The sequence below is a fragment of the Vanessa cardui genome, chromosome 13 (assembly GCF_905220365.1).
Source record: "Vanessa cardui chromosome 13, ilVanCard2.1, whole genome shotgun sequence".
Taxonomy (NCBI): Eukaryota; Metazoa; Arthropoda; class Insecta; order Lepidoptera; family Nymphalidae; genus Vanessa; species Vanessa cardui.
The window spans coordinates 10,716,399-10,734,691 of NC_061135.1; the positions used below are offsets into that span (position 1 = coordinate 10,716,399).

The following is an 18,293-nucleotide window of genomic DNA, read 5'->3' on the forward strand; positions in this document are numbered from 1 at the left end:
AGCCGGATATAGCCGAATAATTTTATATTTGGAGCCGGTGTCAGTCAAGAAAACCCTACAGTATATCTATTAAAAAAACAAAATTGAGTTAATTTTTTGCAAAGTTGCATGGGTCATTTAAGTGTCTCGTTAAACTGTTAATAGGTATTTAAGTAACTAAAAAGTATTCATTAAGATCGATTTAAAACCTTTTTGGTTAAAAATCCATAGAGAACGTTCTACGTATTTAAAATAACTGGTACATTACAGAGATGTCGTTATGTGTCATTAAAATAATTAGCGAACTTTCACAGCCATTGTTATGGATATTTCGTCATCGTGGAAAATTAGATGAGATTAGAATGCTTTGCTATTTACATTGAAATACATAATTTTTGTACGCGGACAATCACTTTTGAGAAAAAATGTTGAATAAAAAACTTTTATAGTTTGTTAGTTAAATAACATAATAGAACTAAATGAAATCAGTGTTTACAAAAATATGAATAAATAATTAAAATTAATATTTAAAATAATATCAATAATCAACAAAGCTTCGACTGGAAAATTCAAAATAATAAATATTATGTAAATATTAATATTTGTGTTTATTGGCGTATTCATAAAAAGGGTAAGTAGTAAATCTCTCGTCTTCAAGATTAAATAAAAATGAAAAACCTACAGAAAAATTATAGTCAGTCGAAAAAGAGTAACTACAAGTTTTAACTCCTTCCTTCGATCCTGTTTGTTCATTAACGAATGTCCATGACGAATTGGCAGATTATGTGGCTGATTATGACGGTTCACACTCTATAACAAAAATCAGTCTGGTAACTAGACTAGTTACCGATTATTGAGCATGATGAGCAATCCGGTATTTGCAACATATGTTTCAGTATATGCCATTAGTTGCAGTTCATATAGATCGTTGCCAACTGTTTGGGTAAATATTCTGATATTTTTCGATATTCGACTTCATCCAGAATATGAAGTACTTACAGTACTTCATATTCTGGAAAAAAGTAAAAAAGTGAAATTTTCGAAAAAAATATTTTACATCAACTTCTCGTCCATTTCGGTACCAATGCTATTTTTCATGGTGAGCAATTCGGTTTTAGAAGATGTCGCTCGACAACTGATGCGGGGATTGTGCTTCTCAAACATATTTACGATGCTTGGGAGAAATCACAGAACGCTATTGGGGTATTCTGTGATTTATCTAAAGCATTCGATTGTGTAGAACACGAAACGCTTCTTTATAAGTTCAAATATTACGGTGTTAAAGGTAAAGCTTTTGAACTCATCGCTTCATATTTAAGTCAAAGAATCCAGCAAGTTTTCATTAATGGAATAAAGTCTTCTGGATCTACGTTAAAAATGGGAGTTCCACAAGGTTCAATTTTGGATCCCTTTCTATTCCTAGTATATATAAATGATCTTCCTTTCTATGTTAAGGGTATTTGTGATATAGTGTTGTTTGCTGACGATACTTCACTGATTTTTAAGGTTGACAGGAAAAAAAATGACTATGACGATGTGAACGGTGCATTATCACAGATACACAATTGGTTTACAGTAAATAATTTAGTTTTGAATGCTCAAAAAACAAAATGTGTAGTTTTTACCCTACCTAATGTTAGCAAGCAAAATTATAATATATCTTTAAATGGTGACCGTCGTGAAGTAGCTGATACTACGGTGTTTTTAGGAATAGAATTGGATTCCAGACTTCAGTAGACTTCTCATTTATCATCCCTATCAGGAAGACTCAGCTCCGCAACATACGCGGTTAGAAAAGTTAGACAACTAACTGATATTGATACCGCTCGTTTAGTTTATTTTGGTTATTTTCACAGTATTATGTCATATGGCATATTACTTTGGGGTAACGCTGCAGATATTGAATCTGTCTTTATTTTACAAAAGAGAGCAATCCGGTTTATTTATAATCTTGGAGCTAGAGACTCTCTTCGGGATGTTTTTAACAAAGTGGGAATACTCACTGTTATTTACAACAATATTATGTATATTCACAGTAACATTGATCACTTTGATAAAATGAGTGATAATCATTGTATGTGCACTAGGAGTAAGGATAAGCTTATAACGCCAAGTTTCCGACTCCGCAAAGTCAATAAATCCTTCTTGGGGCAAGGTATCCGTTTCTATAACAAAATTCCGCAGACATTTTTAACTTTCCCGTTGAGTAAATTCAAATCGTTTGTAAAAAATATATTGGTAGAAAAAGCATACCTATTATTCGATACAAGATTTTATAGATGATAAAAAAGCGTGGAGGTAATACCTGTTGACTTCCAAGCAGGATACATTAATCTAAATAATTGTATTTAATTAACATGACGTTGTATTTTTTAAATGTTAAAAAAGAGTAACTACTGAGTTTCTTGCCGGTTCTTCTCGGTAGAATCTACTTTCCGAACCGGTGGTAGCTTCACTTAATTGTAAAATGACGATTCAAAAGTGCTTATAAAAGCCTACTTGAATAAAATTTATTTTGATTTTAATTTTTTGATTTTGAAGTACTAGACAGGAAAGTCTTGAGAAAAATGAAACCTGAAGCGGAATGTAATAAATACCATTTCGAACTGGATTAATTCGTACCAAATGCTGCATATTCGGTTACAAGATCAGAGATCTCACCTGATATTCGTATTTCGTCTCGTAAATTTACTGTTCGTGACAACGCTACTATAGAAAATATTGATTTAAGCAAGTATGTCATTCCATATACTATTAAAAATTGTAAATTACTGTTATTAAAAATTATTGATTAATTTTAACAGCCGATCAAATTCTACCGTCAAACAGAAACGCTTATACTCTTATATAACGGTGAGTGAGCCAGTTCAGCTAAAAGCGCATTTACAATGAAGGAATAGTCAAAATGTCAAAGTTGTGACCACTTACTAATATGGCCCATCCAACTAAATAATGTATATCAATAAAATATCGATTTATAACGATTAGAAACTCTTATATTTTTTTTATCTCTATGATGAAGCACTTAATATACAACGCATCCATATCGGCAAAATGTAATTTGAACTAACGATGATGAAGCGAACCTAACAAAAACTAACTCAAAGGAAATATTGGAAGTATGAATGGAACTTTCTACTTTTTTTAGTACCGTATGATTATAATGAATCGTAACGTTTTTTTACTATTAATATCTATCATTTTATATGTTGAAATATGTGAATTAAAATTCAGCTTTGTCGTTGGTTCAGTGGTTTATACGATCGCAAATCACGAAGTTTAAATTCCGGATTGGACTAATAAAAAGTTATCCGTCGCATGTTTTCATAGTGGTCCACAGTCTTTTTTTTATGGTATAGATTGGCGGACGAGCATATGGGCCACCTGATGGTAAGTGGTCACCATCACCCATAGACATTGACGCTGTAAGAAATATTACTAGTCCTTACATCGTCAATGTGCCATCAACCTTTATTATTAAGTAATAATAAATTCAAGAAATATATTAAAATTAATAGGTATATTAAGAAAACACAAAAATTGATAAAATCTAGAAATAATTGCCTTAATTATGAAAAAATCTGTAAGGAAAGAAATACACTCAAATTAAAAATGATTGAGTATAATAAGAATGTGAAAGAAATGAGACAAGGTTATGAGGCTGATGTGACTGCTCTTCAGGCTGAGATATCATATTTAAAAAGCTCCTTAGACACCATATCAAAAAAATATGAACTGTCCCAAAATGAAATTACTGGTCATATCGCAGCCATGAACAATCTACTAGACTTAAGTAAGTATAATTCGGAGCGCTTTGACTCTCTCATAAACCACTATGCTTGTGATTGTCGGGGCGCTTCTGACTCTGGGGATCGTTCTGGGCTGTGCTCTGGTATGGTGCCTCCATCTCAGTCAACAGCTCATGTCAGCGCCATACCAAGCAAAACACATCATGTTCCTCCCAAAAAATGTACTAAAATTTATAGTGATGGAATGGGAAGAGATATGGGTGTTTTGCTCAATGACATGTGTAGGGGACAATTAGTAACAAATTATTGTATGCCAGGTGCAAGTTACTCACATATAATGAATAGTATTTTGAATTGTACTCATTGTCCTTCTACTACACTAATCATACTAGTTGGGAGAAGGGGAAATGTGAACAAAAAAATTCTTGATTATTATTACACTAAATTATTAAATTTAAATGTAGAAAGAATATTAATGTTCACATTTCCTTATATTAAAGATATGCCACAGGAAAATGCAATTAGGTTTAAATTAAATAATAGGTTACATATAATGACAAATAGTTATTATGTATCAAAAAATGACATCAATAATAAAATTGAATTAATTGATATTAATAATATAATTAATAATAGTTCATGTTTATTGACATGTGATAGGTGTCACCTATCAAATTTTTATAAGAGACAGATAGCAAGCACGCTATCATATTTTATTGTTACAAAATCAACCAACTGTTTGGTTGACCAGACAACTGCTTCTATTGAGCAGTATAATAATACAAGACCATATATTTTGGAATATGTTCCAAGTAATTTAAATTAAACTCTAAGACAATAGAGGTAGTCTCTGGCACCAATAGTATAGTTACCATAGAAGCCAATAAAAAGAAAAGGAAAATAACTAATAATAAAATTGTAAACCTGGTGCACCAAAATATTCAAGGAATGTTAGGGAAGGACCTAGATATTGAATTATTTTTGACCTGTAATGATATTGATATTTTGTGTTTAACTGAACATTGGCTTCTGAATTATCAGGTCATGTTTAACTTTAGTGGGCACCAGTTGGCTAGTTTGTTCAGTAGGAATAAAGCTATTCGCGGTGGCTCTTTAATACTTATGAGTAAACACTTTAAATTTAAGGAACGTAAAGATATTGTGAGCCTTTCTATTGAGCAAACTATAGAAATAGCCTGTGCAGAGCTTGAGCGTGTCATTGTTGTATGCGTATACAGGCCCCCTAGTGGATTATATGAATTGTTTGAAAATGTATTGGAAAATGTTTTATCAAAATTATCTGAATGTAATAAAGAAATTATTGTTTGTGGAGATTTTAATATAAATTTACTGCATAATACAACCACAAGTATTAGATTCAGATCATTGTTAAATTCATATAATCTGGTAAATCTGTTCTTAGAACCAACTAGAATAACAGATTCCACAGCAACTTGCATAGACAATATATTTGCAACCCATATTCCACAAAATAAAATGATTATTAATAAACTAAATTCAGATCACTGTGGACAACAGGCTTTATTTAATTTTCATATTAATAAAATAAGCAATTGTGAAAAAATAATGTTTGTTCCTTTGACCAGAAGTCGTATTGAGAAGTTTAGAAGTAATATTATGGCCAATCTCCTCCACCTAACTCTTAGTGATAATCCCAACGTTTTGTATAATAACCTATTTAAATTAATTAGAAACAAGTTTAATGCAATATTCACTTCTAAAACAGTTAATATAAAAAACTTTTTGAAATTCAATGATTGGGCTACTATTGGAATTCATAAAAGTAGGCAACGAATGTACGAGCTTTATAATGAAAGGACGTACAATCATAGTGCCACTTTTGCCAACTATGTAAGTAACTATTCAAAATTATTTAGAAAAGTGTGCTTTCTGGCTAAGTCTTTAACTATAAAAAATAGAATTAAGAATGCACATAACAAAATAAAAATGACCTGGAAAGTTATAAATTGTGAAACTGGTAGAAGTGGTAATCGGAGCTCCGAATTAAACTTAAATTATTAATAATAATAATATTAATAATAAAGTCATAAATAGTGAACGGGAAGTTGCTTCATTTTTTGAACAATTTTTTGCTGACATACCAGTTTCTACAACTAGGTTACTTATTTCTTCTCCAGCTGTTGCCGAATCATTGATGAAAGAAAATGTACGAGAATGCAAATCAAAATTTAATTTTACCCCTGTAAACACCAATATCATAATTTGTGCATTTAAATCATTAGACATTAAGAAAACTGCTGATCTATGGGGTATTTCTGTAAAGGTGATAAACTCAATTATTGATGTGATTGCACCTTATCTTGCAATAATATTCAATGATTGTGTTCAGCGTGGTATATTTCCTGACCTGATGAAACATAGTAAAGTCATTCCAATATTTAAATCTGGTAGCACTTCAGATCCTAATAACTATAGGCCTATCTCAATATTACCTACCCTCAGCAAAATATTTGAAAAAAATATTTTAAATCAATTATTAGCATATTTCAATAGACACAATCTGCTTCACAGAAAACAATTTGGATGCATGAGGGGTCGCTCGACTACCGACGCAGGTATAGAACTTATAAAAAATGTCTATGAGGCCTGGGAGGGGTCGCAGGATGCCTTGGGGATTTTCTGCGACTTATCCAAAGCCTTTGATTGTGTTCAGCATGAAACTCTGGTCAGGAAACTATATCACTACGGAATTAGAGAATGTGCACTCGACCTTCTGACTTCCTATCTTAACAATAGAATTCAGAGGGTTGACGTTAAAGGGACAAGGTCTCCTGGGGTCTCAGTTGGTATGGGGGTCCCACAAGGATCAATTCTTGGACCTTTTCTATTCCTCATATACATAAATGACTTGCCCTTTCTTGTTGGGAACAAACGTGATATAGTATTGTTTGCTGATGATACCTCTTTGGTTTTTAAAATTAATAGGAAACAGGTTCAGTATGACGATGTAAACAATGCTATGTCCGATATAGTACATTGGTTTAGCGTAAATAATCTTAGACTGAATAATAAAAAAACTAAAATTGTAAAATTTAGCACACCAAATGTGCAAAATGTAAAACCCGATGTACTTATCAATGGGGAATCGATGGATCCAGTTGAAACAACTGAATTTCTTGGCCTTACTCTTGATGCCAAGTTACAGTGGCTCCCCCACATAAACGGATTGGCGGGTAGACTGAGTTCTGCGGCATTTGCGGTCAAAAAAATTAGATTACTTACTGATGTTGATACGGCTCGGCTAGTATATTTTAGTTACTTTCATAGTATAATGTCCTACGGTATTATGCTTTGGGGTAACGCAGCCGCTATCCAAACTATATTTGTGCTGCAGAAGAGGGCTATTCGCGCAATCTATAACCTAGGAGCCAAGGAATCATTAAGGCATAGATTTAAAGAAATTAAGATATTGACTGTTGCTTCTCAATACATATTTTGTAATGTTTTGTATGTACGGAAAAATATTAATGTTTTTATGAGAAAATGTGATTCTCATAACATTGGTACAAGGAACAAACACAATCTTGTTACTCCTGTTACTCGACTGCATAGAGTCAGTAACTCTTTTGTGGGGCAATGTATACGCTTCTACAACAGGATCCCAGAAAGCGTTCAAAATGCTTCTGTTGCCAAATTTAAAAAAAATGTTAAGGAACGCTTGTGTGCAAAAGGTTACTATACAATTAGCGAGTTTATGTTTGATAGCACACCTTGGGAATGAAACGATCGCCTCCTGGCTAATCATATACTACTATGTACCTTATAAATTTGACAAAAAAAAAATAACAGAAAAAAAGACCCGCTGAGTTTCTTTCGCCGGTTCTTCTCAGGTCAGGGTGTTCCTTTTTCCGAACCGGTGGTAGTGTTTATTTGACAATCAATAAGTAAGTGTAATGCTTTTATATTGAATAAAGGAATTTGAGTTTGAGTTTGAGTTTGAACCTTGGGAACTAAGATGTAACGTCCCTTGTGCCTATAGTTACACTGGCTCACTCACCCTTCAAACCGGAACACAACAATACTGAGTACTCTTATTTGGCGATAGAATAACTGATGAGTGGGTAGTACCTACCCAGACGGGCTTGCACAAAGCCCTACCACCAAGTAAAGCAAGTAAATTCTGTAAGGAAGACAAGGAAAAGACTGACTGTCCTCTGAATGACCTCTGTTAGGTCATATAAAGTTGTCTCTTATGAGCCAACTTTAGAAATAGAGAGTGGGAAATTATGAGAAACGTTGAGAGTGAAATTTATATTCCACTCTCATAATTTTACTCGATATGAATTCGAGTGAATTCTCTATTTTAGTATTTTATCCTGCGCAGTTAGCATCTCATTTTAAAATGGCCGCTTAATATGTATGCCCAATTATTTGAGTTTGATGTAAGCCCTGTTTTAAATAATTTTAAAATATTGCCTGGCATTTATTGCAATCCGTCAGTAGAACAATAATCTTTAAAAGTAACCTCAGTTTTATTCCACGACGTAATCATCTTCTACGCCAAATTGCATAAGAATCTGCTGGAATGAAAATACGAACTACAAAGAAAATATTTCTCATTTATGATATAAGTAGGATTCATACCAAGAGGAGCAGCTTGATTGCTTGGTACGAGTACGTGACAATCGCGAAAATCTAAACCATTATAAGTTGATGATTATTACGATTTAGTATTGTATGAGGCAAGTTTATGTAATATCGTATTATGTCCGAGATAGGAGCGATTAGCTGTGGGATTGCGTTTCATAATGATCAGATGGTACAGTTCAACTAGGTCGCGTTGTGGCCAGTAGAGCAGCGGATGAAATAAACATATAATTACTATTTGTCCCTATATAGAGATTTAAGTAAAAAATATTTAGTGTCAAAGGTATATTTTGCCTCGCTGACTGAATAAGTAAATTTATTTTTATTTCCAGTCTGTAGTAGTTCTTGTAAAGTATTTCAGATACTGTATTTGCTAAGCATTACAAGTTACCTAAATAAAATAAAGCCAGGAAAATGGCTTTATTTTATTTGGCCTTATTTTAGTGCGAAAATACTCGGGATACACAATGACTAAACTTACATTTTATCTTCATCTACATTCTATCTTCGAACTAAATTATTTTGCTTTTTGGAAATTTCAATACGTCAGAATTCATGTTCTTAAATTACGCTCAACTAATGGCCACATCGATGATTTTGAGAATAGTTTAACAAACTAATCTACAAACGATCATCGACAATGAGAAGAGTGTATTTGTTGTAATTTAAACCTCGAATTACATGAAACTATAGATTTTACGTAATCAAAATACAGGACGCACTTCAATAAGACCTTTATTGAACTACGGGTCTTAGGTGCAATTAGGTATGGTATTGAACCAAAATAATTCTTATGTAATGAACATAAGAGTTATAATTCAAGAGCATTGCTTCTATTTCGTTGTTTTGTTAACCTTTTAATAAGCCGGTAGTAAACATTGTATATTGTGGTTAGTTGTAATAATAATATCGACGCAATTCGTGAAACTATTTTCATTAGTTGTACAAGTGACTTGGTTCACGTTCACTTTGATTATCGAGATATAGTAAAGATCAATATGATGCCTTATCTATTTACTGTGGATTATTAATCGTTTCTGTTTTTTAATAAAACATTTCAAACTTTTAGCCTATGAAGCAAAATGTAAGTGTAACTATTGATACACCAATATTAATAATATCTCAGAATATGAACTCCTATAAGAATTTTAGAATAATTAGTTTAAATATATTCCTATAAAGTTATCGTTAAATTTTAGCTAATTATACGAATCTGGGAATTAATCCATTCAACTTAATTTTATCACTAATAAATTCTTAGTTACTTTCCTGTTACGAACGTGTCGCTTGACACTTAAGAGCCAAAAAAGTCTGTAAAATCGCTGTTTCACACAAGAGATCAGGTGCTCCTGTTTGAGTCGACTTTAATGAGAAAGAATATTGAAAACATTCCTAGTAGAATATTGAGAACATCCCTAGTATTGTTTATTTGTACTCTATTATATCTTCTGTGCAATCGGTTAGGCTTTTAGCCTGGAATTGGAATTGGTCATATTTTTTCTTCTAAATTGATGTATTATTTGAAAATCATGTACAACGATTTATGACTTTTATACATTGTCTGTCCCGTCTATATAGATAGGCATATTTTGTTAACTTTTATTCATGTTCTTACATAATTGATAAATGTGCGTAACAAACGGTATGAACTATTTAGACAATGTTTACGAATATGAAAGTATGCTATGAAACCCAAAAGCGTGGCAATAATAATGGTTTTGAATAAACTGAGATTATAAATTCGAATCGTCTTCATAATAAACATGAATTTCTACTTTCTTTTATTTACATATTTATGTTGTTTAAATTATATTTTTTTCGTACGCCTCTTAACTTTTTTTTTCTTATAATGGCATAATATAGTAGAGAAAAAATTTTTAAAGTGACAAAATATAAACAAGAAGTTACGGTGTCGAAATGTATTTATTTTTTTTTGTAAAAAAAAAACAAAATCTTATAACATAAATTAAACTAGACTTATCGATAAACTTTATACAGAACAAGAGTCGTTCCCAGCTGTGAGCCACTTCGTATTGTGCCGCATTCTGAGCTGTCAAAATTGTCAAAAGCGTTTGTCAATTTTGACGGCTGTAAGTCGGCAGTGACGACTGGCTAACAGCTGGGTAACCCGTGAGCGTGCACAGTCGCAAGCGTTGGCCGGGATGATGGGGCCCGGGCGATACCACCTACATTGTACGTGGTAATCAGCCCATTGGTATAAACATTCAGGTGGTCAGAGATGTTACGAGTTCACCCGAATAATGAACGAGCGAGCGTTCATAAGGTCGTATTGGGACTTAGTAGGGGGCACCATAGCTGCCGGAGGGGGCACGGGATGGGGTTCCGTAGGAGGTAGAAGGACCAGATGGGTATCCACCGCCGGCGGCGGTCTGTTCGTATTGCGCAACCTGGATAGCTTGACGGATACCTTCAAGGTTGATGCCAACTACACGGCCACCACTGGGCACGCCGTAGGAGGTTGAGGGAACTCCATAGGAAGATGATGGTGCGCCGTATGATGAGGAAGGAGCTCCGGCGAATCCTGAGCCGAAGGAGGAGGAGGAGGATGAAGCTTCTTCCTTAAGGAGGATTTGGCGGACTTGCTCGAGGAGTTGAGAGTCGACGTTCTGGCCCTCGGAGGTCTGGTATCCGGAAGAGACGGCACGGTAGCCACCACCGCCGCCAAGACCACCGCTGAATCCTCCGCTGAATCCACCAGAAATACCACCGGATGGACGGTTGTAATTGTATCCGGACGGGGGCTCGGCGCTTGCGCAGGCCACCAAAGCCAGGGCTATGCACTGTGGAAGATTTTATATTTTGTTAATACCGTAAAACAACATGAAATTCTAAATTCTTGATAAAAACTTTATTAATATGTATATATAGCGTGAAAATCAAATATGTAGAACACTACACTACGCTACGTAACATAAGGTCTTGTGAATTGCTTTACGAGCCTGTTAATTTCTGCAAATACTTGCTAATTCCTTCGAAGTGCTTCTCCATCTTAAACTTTCTACGTTTGATTATGCATTGATTAGAAACGGCAAGTGAATAACCGTGAAATGAACAGCAATAGTGTAAAGCCCTTAATCACTTTTACACCTGCTTAATAATATCACTGGTCTCACAATTAAATGTTATCAAATATTCTATATAATTACATCAACAAAAAGCGAACTTAGAGGAAATAATAATTTCGTATTAAAAGATAATAAAACTAGTTATTGTAATAAGTAAGCTGTAAGCCTGATGATTGATGATATTTACCCTAAATTTGACGTCATTTTATATAATGATGTTATTTTACATCTACTTTCTATGTCTATGTTTGCGCACGCGCATCTCAGTGACATAGATGTTTAAATATACAGACGACAAGTGTTTTCCTTACGGTGGACAAATATTAGGGATGTGAACAGACAAAATTATCGACTTTGGTATTGATTTAAATATGTTTGTAACAAACAAGATAAGACAATTATTAAATTTATAAACGGAATTTTCCCATATAAGTAAAATATAAATACGCATCTTAATTAACATTTTATTACAACTTCGTAAGATTACGACTATACAATAGAAAATGAGGTTAACATAGACATTATTTTAATTTATATTAGCTAACGAAATCAAATTCTTTGCTGGTTTTTCCTGGTGTCAAATTTAATTGCAGGTGAAATTCTATACTCCGGCATGCTTATTATTTTGGGTCAAGAGTCGTTTTTAACGTTTTCAAACATTAAAATGAAAGCCTTTTTTATGTTTAGGTATTTAGATAGCGATTATATAAATATTAGACGTCGTTTACCATATTATTTTGATTTCGGAGTTTTTCAATTCTAGGTACAGTATGTATAAAAAACTTATTAAGTAAGTTGAAAATAATGTATTTATTAAAAACATAGGTCGTTAAAATCACATTTGTATGCGGAAAACTTTCGAATCTTAAAGGCTTTGTTATTGAAATATGGAGCGGAGTGTGTGAAGTGATGCGAGTTTAATAATTTCGAAATCTAGTCGATTTGTGACCACGAAGTGATAAAGGGAGAAAGTGAATAGCATAAGACGCAGATGTTTTGTTTACAATTAATAGATGTTAAGAGAACAATTATGATATTTAATGGTTGAGTTCTCAGTGATTTCAACAATAGCTCTAATGAATATTGGTAAGAATATAGACACTATATAGCTTGGACGATATAAAATCAAGTCTGTGGAGTGAAAGTGCAGTGTCATAGGTCATTGAGATGCTAGTGGATTGTATATTTTATTCTCATACATTGACCTCGATTTTTCTTGTAAACATAATGTATACAAAACTGTATATATGTAAATTTAAACTCACCATAATATTAACTTTAAATTCTGAGTTTAAATTTAGAATAATGATTGAGCAAAGAAATAAACAATTCATATAACTCTTACGAAATTAAATCTAGTAGTCTTAAATAATATTCACGACAAACTGTGACCATTACGCGTACCTTCCGCCATGTTTGGAAGTCACGCAGTTAGCTTTCCAGATCTTCGTGACTGCACAATAATGACTGATCTTGTACATGTGAGAAGTGGTTTCAGTTGTATCGATATTATGTAACGAATGCTCTTTGTTTCAGTTTCATGGGAAAGATTTAGTTAACGATAAAGCGACGGGAATAATACGTTGCGTTTTTAGATTCCATCTGATTTTTGTAATGAATATTACAACGCAATATTTTATGTTACAATTCCCTTTGTTGTATTATAGAATTGTCTTCGTAAATAAGAACACGTGAACACGTTCTTGAACGAAGATTTCGAGATTTTTATCGTTTCAAAGAAATTTTGCTGTTGAGAGCATGAATACAAGAGAGTTTTAATAAATTCTAAAATCGTTTCGGACTTGTTTTGTCTATGCAATTCGAAATCGGGACGCGTCTTCTTCGGAAATTTGTATCGTGTTTAGAATGGATCGCATTAGTTGATGACGACATTACATGTAGACTGTTGAATATAGATAGTGGCTTTGATTTTAGCCGATTTGTGTTAAGGATTTTTTAAGTATATGATATTACGTAATGGTCATTCTCATTAAGTTAAGCATCGAGGATTAGAAAATTTCACTTTAGTTTTAAACCAAGTGCCTTGCGTTTTAGGGAAAGTGAGATAAATTATTTACCAGCTATATGATTTTCGAAAATTCTGCTCATCATTGAGCACAATATGGTCAGTATATTCAAATTGTATGTTTGTATACACTTTTAATACAGTAGTAATATTCTTTGCAAGAGTCTCCTTTAAATTCTTATAACGAACTGCTTAGCGTTTACATATTTTGAATGGACGATGACTAAGATTATATTTAAAATGCGACTTTATTTGTATAAATTTTTCTTGAATACTTGCTATTACATAATGTCATTCAATATTTATTTATAAATTTATTCTTATTAAATTTTCAATGAAAGCTAGTTTAGAAGTTATATTTTTATTGAATCATTAACAGACTAATAATGAAATAAAAAAAAAACGTATTGTAATTAAGATCTTAATGATATATTGATTCGTCAAAACATAGTGTTATGGCGTAAAGGAAATGTTTTTTATTGTAATGAAGCAATATGTTACGGTAGCCGCTCGACCTATGACCATTACGCAATAGCGAAGGGAAGATTCTTACACCGATTATTACCGCGATCTGTTTGACATTACACGTACATAGGATTATTAATTTTGATTTTGCTTAGATCTGATTGTACAAATTTTTGAATAAATAATTGATTTATTAGATTGTACAAAATTTTGAATAAAGAACTTGATTTAGAAAAAAGTTAATTTAAGTTTGAATTTCTCCAATTTTTTCTTTTTTTGAATATTTAAGTATTTTTGTAAGGATGCCAATATTTAAACACTGTTTGTTATAAATAATGCAAGCAAAAGTACTCATTGTCATTTGCAATGAGAGAAAATGTATTCCGAGTATAGAAAACTTTATTAATTGTTATCTAAGAAAGCATAGTAATCTATCATCGTTTTTAAATATTAAACGAACATTACAAAGGTAAACAAAAAATTGTATGCGTTTGTTCTCTTTGAACGAATTATTGATATGATTTCTGATATAGAAATTGAGACTTTATTGTCACTGTCACAAGGCCTTTAAGACGATTGTGGGTGATATTTGAATACGATAACTTTTCTTATCTATTGAATTTCATGTGAAATTATTCTGTTATTTTTGTAACGTTCTCACATATTTGATGCTTTTTATGATTACAATGTTTGTGTATGTATTATTACGTTTGTAAGAGAAACTATGCATATACATTTTTGACGTGAGGTAAGTAGTATAAATATCAATGAAAAGTATTTTTGTTAATTATATAAATTAAGGTGAAGTGAATATTTATGGCGTTGGTTAGGAAACTTAATAGCTTTATGATTTTGAGGAATATAAGAAATTTATGTGTACATATTTTTATGAGCTTTTTTTATCTTAGATTAAACCCAAAATTTTAAAACGATTTCCTATCCAACGTCATAATTGACGTCCAACCGCCAAATTTAAATAACGTTCCGAAATCAACAAGTCAATATTAATAATAGCAGTAATCACGTATTTCACTTTAGGAGACAATTTGATTTCAGAACGTCACTTCACTTCACTGGACACTATCACGAACACTTCACTGACTTACCGCTACGAAGGCTTTCATGATGCTTAGTGTGGGTCACTGAGGTTCGTTACGAACTATGTGATGTTCACCTCACTGTACCAGGGAACTATATACCGTGAGAGTTCGCGGTGGGGCGGAGAAAGGACGGCTTGGATTGTGCAAGCAAGGGAGATGCTACCACTGTAGGAAGTCCGTATAATTGGAGGGCGTCATACGTTTTTTTTAGATTTTCGAGGGTCATAGGTTATAGGCCTTAATGTGAGGCGATAAGAGCCAGTTTAATGATTAAAACTACAATTTTGATTGATTTCAAAATGATTCATGGTCATTGACAATGACATTTGCGGTTTTTTTCATAAATATCAGTGATTAGGAATTTGAAAGGAGTAAAGACTTGTATATTATATTAAATGTACCTATTTGGTTCTCTATGATGATGCATCGTACATGAAATTATAAATTTAATTTGTTTAAAAAATGTTGTCCTTTTTGTATTGATTTTCGTGATAATTGTCTGTATTCGTCATTTATTTTGTAGTAAATAATGGGTCACCTTATTTCGAATTTTGAATGTGTACTTCTTATCATGAATACAGTGATTCGAAATTCTATTTTTAATTACAATAAAATCCTTAAATCTAAGATAGTATTCATTTCTACAATGTTCGATGTCTTTTTAAGTTACCTAATTATAAATGATTTATCAAATTGGCGTCTTCATAAAACTATATACAAGGAAAGTGTTTAAATATAATATTAGAAAATACGACGCTGAATATACTTATATTTAAACCACCCGCCATTAGTTGGTTTGTCCATACAAACCAGCGCTGCATGAAGTTTATACAACCCTCCCGACTGTCAATGGGAATATATTCATGATCTTGTTTATAATACACCGGCTCAGTCACTCCCTAAACAGGACCACAAAGTATTGATAACAATAACAGTTAATGAGTTTACTAGTACCAAGAAGATCCTTCCCCTTATTGTCGATCTAACCGGTTGCTTAGAAAGAAAAGTTGTTTGAAAAGAAAAAATTAAGCTTTGTAAATATCTTATTTTATAAAGTAGGAGAATTTATGAAGATCATACTCTAATTATTTTCAACTTAAGTATACGCATTTAATATAGAACCTTATTTTTTATGTCATTTTTGATAGGTCATTTATTATAGTTCTATTCTTTATATTTATTATTTTTTCTCTTTTTTCTTGAAAACTACTGCCTTCATCTACCATATATTTTCACCATAATGATTAAATGTATTGTTTGAATTTGTTAATATTTAATTCTTAACCAGGTTCATCATTTTTATTATCTAATGTATAATGTGACCATCGTTGTTGAGTTTGCAATAACTGATATGTACTATGTAAGCTATGAGGGATGATAATTGTTAAATTGTTTGTGGTTCCAATAAATTAATAAAAAAAAAATAGATGCATGGAAAGTATTGCTGTAAAAATATTACTGTCTAATATATACACAGATCAAAATAATAATAACAAGTTCAAATATATATATGACATTAAAAAATTTAACGTGATTTTTGAGTTCGTAATATGCTGAATAGGTCATGAACTCAAACGTTAAGCACTGGGGGTACAATTGCTTAGTCCTCACTCTGCGGTACAAGCTCGTTGAACTCGTTAATATTAGTTGACCAATTTTCTCATCGTGTGTAGGAAGGAATAGTCGAATTATGAATAAAATGTGTTGTTCTTAAAACTATTGTTTACTCTTATATCGAAGAATGTTAGTTTGTGGGATCATGGTGGTTTTTATTATAAATAACTAGAAAGTAAAAATAGGGCAACTATTTATAAATATCCCAGTATGGGCAAAGATCTAACATCTCTTTGTAGCATTTGCAGGTCGCTAAATACACATGTGGCGGTTTTTATACGATACATGAATTTGTGTACGATTTTATTTCACCCACGAGCACGAGATGAATTATAAAGAAAACGAGTAAATAAAAAAGGTGTTAAACGACAGACGCAAGAAATAGCCTACATGTGTCACGGTTTACACATATGTCACCTAATTTTAATATACAAGCATCCATGAAATGAAATATATTTGCTAGAAATAATATATATATGATATAAAATATATATACATCTTATAGATAGTGAAGATATACCTATCATAATGTACCATACCAAAGCTTATAAGCTAAAAATTCTTGACCCGGTTTTAGTATGAACGACGAGCGTGTTGACTGTTGACCAAATATAAAAAATAAATCCATGCCCGTAGAGCACAGTTAACGTCAGAGATGGCACTAGAATTATTTAATTTAAATACTTATACAGCAAATACTACACAACTATATAGAGGTTTAATAATACAAACTATATCGATGGTAGGGCTTTGTGAAACTAGTTATAGATTGTGGTAGTGATGGTGGATGGTAGACCACCTACATCTTATCTACTGCTAAACTACCAATCGGTGATACAACTTTGAAAGAAAGGAAGCTAGTTTAGTTTTAAGTACAACCGATACATTTTTATTCTTGCTAGCTCAATGGCGACGTAAAATTGGTTATTATTATACCTTGAATTTTCAATGTCCGTTTGAGTGGTGATGACCTCTTACCATTAGGATCACTTGCTAGCCTCCCTGCTTATTGTAAATAAAATATATATTTAAGCTTTCTTTGATTGTATCAGAATATGACTAACATATTTAAATAATGTATTTTTATCATTTTACTTTATAGAAGTTCTGTGTCTATGATACTACTATTAAGTTGAGTCTCTTTTTTCAGAGTTATGAAGCGGATGTCTCGTTAAATATTAATTTCTCTCTTTTTATCATTATTGATTTGACATCCGAAAGAAAGAGACATAGCATTGTTTAACTAATCACACCATAAACCATATTTATAAGTAAGGCCGTCTGTGTTATTGCATAATAGTTGTACAGATAGGCAAACGTAATTGCATTATGAAGTTAAAAGAACTGTTTTGGTTTGGCATTTCTTCATTGCTATGTTGTCATATGGCCTATTCATAAATTTAAACAAAATATCAAAAAAACAATGATGAAGAAGCTTATAACACTACAAAATACTATGTAGATTAAAATAAAGGTGTGGAATTATTATTAAAGGTGCGTGTGAGATTTACGTGGTAATAAATTTTATTGTTCTTAATTTATATACCCCTGCACATCGTTGGCGAAGAGTAGCTACAGAGCTTTTCATATGCTCTCTCTAAAAGGAGAGGGTGAAGGATCTTCCAGTGCGTGTTGGCGAATCGGG

General features: G+C 32.3%; 1 protein-coding gene across 1 annotated transcript; it reads right to left on the reverse strand.

The window, feature by feature from the left end:
• Nucleotides 1-10,261: 10,261 nt before the first annotated feature.
• On the reverse strand, nt 10,262-15,191 carry LOC124534806 (pro-resilin). Its single transcript, XM_047110825.1, has 2 exons — nt 15,041-15,191; nt 10,262-11,158 (listed from the first exon to the last, which is right to left on the reverse strand). Exons 1-2 carry the CDS (start codon nt 15,056-15,058, stop codon nt 10,655-10,657), a joined length of 522 nt encoding a protein of 173 aa, XP_046966781.1. The 5' UTR covers nt 15,059-15,191; the 3' UTR covers nt 10,262-10,654.
• Between the last annotated feature and the right edge of the window lie 3,102 nt (nt 15,192-18,293).